The sequence below is a fragment of the Pygocentrus nattereri genome, chromosome 16, assembly GCF_015220715.1.
Source record: "Pygocentrus nattereri isolate fPygNat1 chromosome 16, fPygNat1.pri, whole genome shotgun sequence".
Taxonomy (NCBI): domain Eukaryota; kingdom Metazoa; phylum Chordata; class Actinopteri; order Characiformes; family Serrasalmidae; genus Pygocentrus; species Pygocentrus nattereri.
Window position 1 is genome coordinate 2,648,221 of NC_051226.1, and position 5,761 is coordinate 2,653,981.

The window sequence follows — 5,761 nt, forward strand, 5'->3', positions numbered from 1 at the left end:
GTCTGAGTAATAGTTAAGTAATAGTAACTGATTAATTGTTCACTAAACCAATACAGATACAATAGAGGTCAGACTTTTTCAGCTTTAATCAAACCTCAAACCAAAGTTTCAGTCCAAAAATAATTATACAGAATTCACTCTGGGCAAACTGTTGTAATCGGTGCAGTGAATATATAACCAGAATCAGCAAGTTGAGTTTAGATTTCACTCTTACACAGATCATCTCGATGAGACAGGAAACTGCTCGCATCTTTGAGCCTCGGCTAAAACCACTACAGCTGAATAAACGAGAGCTGCAGGCTTGAATGTACAGTAAAAAAACTTTTATATTTCACTGGCATGCATGATGCATGTAATGCTGGCATTCACAAATGTGCATCACAATAAGAACAGGAAGTGAAATGAGAAAACTGAGCTGCTCAATAAGAAAACCTATACTTATTAAATATTTTTAATCAAAGCAAAAACGTTTGTTATGATAAAGGACACCCAAAAACTCAAATATCTGTTTTAATTATCTAAAATGACAATTCATACTGAAAGCACAGCAGTAATTATTGACATTGCAATCAGGTGAAATTTTATTGAGGAACTTTAAGATAATTTCAGTTTTCAGTTTAATTTCACAACTTGATAAATCAACTGGTATTGTCTACATCAAAAGCGTTATGTTCTTATTTTACTTTCCTATTATCATGTGTGTATTATCTCCTCAGCTATAATAATAAAGATTTTCACCGCACTGTCTATAAATGCACAAAGAAACATTTCATAGTTTACAATTTACATTGTGTCTGATTATATTTTGTGACTTTAAAAGACCGAAATTACACTCACTTAATTCCCCACAATTTATTTTTCTAGAATTTAAAGTGTAGATCAGAGTGAATTTAAAAAAAAAAGAATAACGAACAAAAGAGATATAGTATTGCTACAGCAAATAATTTAGATTATCTATATTGCAAAATGATACATGTGTTAATAATGATTAACTAGAATACATTATACGTATACAGGTGTAAACTTATAGTGAAATACTATATACACACCAAATAAAATTTAACTTAAACATTTAGATAAGTTAACAGATGAATACAGGACTTCTTATTCGGCTGAATTGTCCTTCTGAATAAGAGGAGACAGAAAAGATGGGGTCTTTTATACAGAGAAACAGAGATGAAACAGAAGGAAATGGGTTTGTGCTGAACTTTGTCTTTACTTACAGAAACTGGCTCACATTCAGAGGAAACATCATCTGCAAAGAGTTTCGTACATTATATTAATCCGTTATATTCCAGAACAGACTGAGCAGTAGAAGAAGAAAACTGAGAAAACTGACAGAGCTACACTGATTACACACTTTCAAAAATATAAAATGTAGTGTGTCGCAGGTAAACGTATAAAATTATTCTAAATCACTTCTAATAACTAGTAGAACACTATCAAGCTGTAAAGATATAAAGATGTGTCCAGATTGAAGAACTGAGATGGCTGTGTAGCATCAAGCCTGAAGACAAAATAAAGTTAAAATCCAGAAAGCATCTTCAAAATCAAATCTTAAGGCTGATAACTTTGTAAATAATCACAGCATATTTATTTAGCTTTTAATAATTTGTTGCTCTCATAACTATTGCATTAAAGGTAAAAAAAGGTGATAATTGTATGATGTTATATGAGTTATTTATTACATAAAATAATAAAAAATAGTAATATGACCAAAAATTTGTAATTTTTAAACAGTAGTATAAAATCTTTAAAAGATGTGACCATATTCAGTTTTTTTGTCCTGGGGACACGCAGTATCTGTAGAAGGCTAAGGGCCACAAAGACCATTTTAAAAATGTTTTTATAACATTACACCATATTTTGTTACTAAAATTACCCAAAATATAAATTATAAATGGTAAATATGGTTTTAATAAGTTATATATATTGTAAAATATGTTGCGGTACAACATATTGGGTGTGGAGGTGGGCTTAGAGTAACCTTCTAACCTTCAAACGTTCTTATGCGCCGACTGTTTTTTATTTTTATTTTACTACACAGTAAAAATTTATTTAATGTTTTAACTTAAAAAGTAATCCATATTTTACACTTTGTTGCTGTTATTTGAAGTTCAGTGGAATCAAAATTTTTAAGGCAACCAGGTTTGTTTCTTAAGTTTAAACAATTAATAATTTTTACTGTGCACATTCACTTCCAGCAGTTTTTCTTTTGGAAAATTTAGGGCCTAAAAAGTGTGAATGTTTGATATAAAGGTGACCCACCTGGTTTCTGCCTGAAGCTCACTTCAGCGTATGTAACACTGTCTCTCTCCCACATAGGGAGATCTTCCTCCAATGTTTTCCTCCTCTCTGATTAGAAAACCCAGTAGAGATGACCTTAATAAAATTACTGTAAGGTTTTACTGAAAAAAAGCAGGAGCATTTCTGAGTAGAAACAACCCTAATTGTTTGCGTTGTATTAGTTTTTGAACAAGTTATACTAATTTTATACCTAACAGTACATCTGTCTTATTTTGGGGGACCAGAAAAAAGCAGAGCCTAAAAGTGACATAAAACTGACCCACCTGATTTCTGCCTGAAGCTCACTTCAGCGTATGTAATGCTGTCTCTCATACATAGAGCAGGGTGCTCCGCTTCTGCATTGTCTGATTAGAAAACACAGTAAAGAAACAAAGAAGATCTAATAAAACTACTGCATTGTCTTGTATACTTGAATAATTTATTTAATGTCTAATATAAAGTTTTTAAGGAGCCCAGATAGCGAGTTGCCAGGGTATTAAGCACCACTATGTAGTAGTGTATTGCAACACGTTGCACTTCAGAACAGCGTGAAATCGTCAGGGCAAGGACTCTGTATCTACAACTGAAGGGGCCTTTTTGCTTCATCTTGAAGATGATCCATAGGGTTGAGATCAGGAGACTGTGCAGGCCTCTGGAGCTGAAAATCTCTGTCATGTTCCCCAACTCCTTTAGTAAAAGTGTGTGTCTTCTAATATGGTGCATTATCATTCAGGAAGCGTTCAGGTGTGGATAAACTGAAGCCATGAAAGGGAGAGAATTTGCTCAGAGAATGTGTTCAGCTTCTTTCCCATTCTTCAGTAGGCCATTTTTGACTCTCCTAGTTTTTGATCTTTGCTCACAATACCGGCGTATTAAACATAGTCTTGGGCTGTTGTAGCCCATTCAGGGCAAAGTCGTCTATTATGCTGTGACAATCTGCACGCCAGTATTGAATTTGATTGAGCGTGTCGTGGTCTATCTGTCTGCTTGCAAGTCATTCTCTTTTTTATCCTTCTGTTGCACGAGCTGTTTTTTGTCCACAAGAAAACCCATCACTGGTAGCTTTTGGATATTCGCAATATCTTTGCTGAAGCAGTTGCATCTGAAAAACCCAGAGCGATGCTGTTTGGGGATGCTAGAACCATCGAATTCGAGCCATCAAGTCACAGACTGTGTCTATTCAATTCAGTGCTCAATTGAACACAAACTCATACTAAAAAACATGCTATGTTTGCCTGATTTACCTGACATATTCAAGACATCTAATAAATATTAGTACCTAATAAACTAGTAACTTGATGTGCATACCTGTAAGAGGATATGATTATAGGTGTAAATTTTCTTACTCTTAGTCCTTCTTCTCCAGTATACAGCACCAAGCGTGACTACGAGGATGAAGGAGAACCCACTGGTGATTAAAATGAGGTTTTTCTGAGGGTGGCTGGTTCCTGTTAGAGAATGCAGGGGGGTTACAGAAAGTGCATCTATTATTCATTCTTTACATGCAAATTTCTCTCAGAATATACTAACGCATGTCACTCATATACCCTCTGAGTCAGCTTCTGATGTAGTCCAGCGATTGTTTCTTGTAGTCTGTAGCAGAGTTTTTGACTCATCGGAGGTGTGATAATGAGTCGTCGGAGTTGATGATCTGGCAGTGGTGGTGAAATACTGGCTAATGTTTAGAGTTAATGGAATAAGTGCTTTTAGTGTGGAGCCGATAAAAACAGCACACATCCAGTTTCTCTGGCCCATCGTAACGTTCCTCAGCTGATGTGGGTTTGGAAAGTTCTCTTTGGTGTCCATGTTGATCCAGCGCAACTGTATGTGTGGAAACCTATAAGAAACTTCACATTGTAGCTTGACGTCTTCCCCCTCAGTTATGCTGAGGGTCTGCTGAGGGTCGGCGTGAACTGTGGAGCAGACAGACTGATTTCAGTTTTTATAAGTCAGCACTGAAATAAGCAGCACTTAAGGTAGAACAGAGAATATATGTTAGGGTACCTCTCACCACCACAAGTTCAAAGGAGGTCTTTGCTGCAGATAAATCCTTAACACGTTGACATTCATATGTCCCAGAGTCGCCCCAGTCTATATTTGAGATGGTTAAAGAAAAGTCATTGTCCTTAGCGCTGAAATGGAACCGTTTCACAGCAGAGTCCGGTTGAAGGGTGATATATTGACCTAAGCTGTGGGGTCTCCAGGACCAGGTGGCCTTTACTGATGAAGAGATCAGATCTTTGCAGAAAAGGAAGAGTGAATCTCCCTCACTGGCTCGAAACAAAATCGAGTGGTCATTTGATGATCCTGAAATTAAGACAGGGATGATTTATTTATTTATTTATTTATTTATTTAAATACAGAAATATTTATATAATATGTTACCATATTTTTGATCCAAAATATGACTATCTTTATTTCTTTTTCTGCAACAATCATATTTGCCTCTGTTCTGATTTTGAAAGTCTTTTATAAGCAGATACTCTATCCCTTCGAAATTCACTCTCATTGTGTTGCTGCTTTTAGGTCCTTCCCAACAAGCCTGTCCAGTGTTGCATGAGCAGCTTAAAGTAAAATCATTCCCAAGGGCAATTTGAGTAACCTTTTCTGAAGAAAGACAGAAACAAAAAATTAAATCAAGTAAATATAACTCTGTTTTTATTCACTCTCTCCCATCAATTAATCCCATCAAACCAATTTTTTACTTACCATTGGAGCCTGTAGGTTCACCAGCACAAAAAATCAAACAGATTAAGACCCTCACCGACATTGTAAAAGACAGAGATACATGAATCGTCTAGCAATTACAAGAACACCGGTCTCATATTTCCTGTTATGAGACGTGTAAAGAGGAGGTTTCCATCCGAGCACGGTCAGACTCTCACTAACATCACACTGAAGGCGCAAACAAACACAAACCACTGAGATAAAACACCCACAGCAAGTCAATTCACTGGCAGTTGATGCAACTGTGTTAATTAGAACGAAGTGTATTGTGTGTGCATCTGTATAAAACATTAGAATAAGAAATATGTGTACAACCCCATTTCCAAAAAAGTTGGGATGCTGTGCAGAAAGTAAATAAAAATAGAATGCAATGATATGCAATTCATGTAAATCATATTTTAAACGGAAAAACATTTTTGGAATACATTGTTGGCATCAAATTCTAAATGGGCCTGTATTAATAATAAAAATTCCCAACATTGGATATGTAATATAGGAGTGAACATCATTGCATTTTGTTTTAATTTGCATTTTGCAGTGTCTCAACTTTTTTGGAAATAGGATAGTGTGTATGTGTGTGTGTGTGTGTGTGTGTTTTGCTGCTGACGAAACAAAACCTTGTATCTGAAACAAGAGGTAACTTCACAGGACAAGGAAAAAGCATACATTACATACACACCCACACACACACATAAATATATACACACACACACACACATATATATATATATGTATGTATATGTATATA

General features: G+C 35.4%; 1 protein-coding gene across 6 annotated transcripts; it reads right to left on the bottom strand.

Annotated features, from left to right (window-relative positions):
- Positions 1-497: 497 nt before the first annotated feature.
- LOC108415434 lies at positions 498-5,165 on the bottom strand. 6 transcript variants are annotated; one of them, XR_005131616.1, is made up of 9 exons: positions 4,996-5,165; positions 4,672-4,893; positions 4,291-4,593; positions 3,834-4,199; positions 3,633-3,734; positions 2,571-2,651; positions 2,269-2,382; positions 1,224-1,255; positions 498-1,125 (listed from the first exon to the last, which is right to left on the bottom strand). XR_005131616.1 is itself a non-coding variant. In XM_017688475.2 (9 exons), the coding sequence occupies exons 1-9, from the start codon at positions 5,054-5,056 to the stop codon at positions 1,105-1,107; spliced, it is 1,275 nt and encodes a 424-aa protein (XP_017543964.2). In that variant the 5' UTR covers positions 5,057-5,165; the 3' UTR covers positions 498-1,104. The 6 variants fall into 6 exon arrangements, 4 of the variants coding, with proteins under 4 accessions (XP_017543964.2, XP_037401696.1, XP_037401695.1 ...); XR_005131615.1 differs by having other exon boundaries at positions 2,269-2,408; XM_017688475.2 differs by having other exon boundaries at positions 2,269-2,355.
- Between the last annotated feature and the right edge of the window lie 596 nt (positions 5,166-5,761).

Bases quoted from the DNA above. Each gene is read 5' to 3' on its own strand.
- LOC108415434 (XM_037545798.1), bottom strand. From the start codon at position 5,056: ATGTCGGTGAGGGTCTTAATCTGTTTGATTTTTTGTGCTGGTGAACCT. The intron at 2,652-3,632 runs GTAAGAAAATTT...TTTTCTAATCAG, and splicing joins CTGGAGAAGAAGGACTAAGA to ACAATGCAGAAGCGGAGCAC. The intron at 2,356-2,570 runs GTGGGTCAGTTT...TTTTCTAATCAG, and splicing joins GAGCTTCAGGCAGAAATCAG to AGAGGAGGAAAACATTGGAG.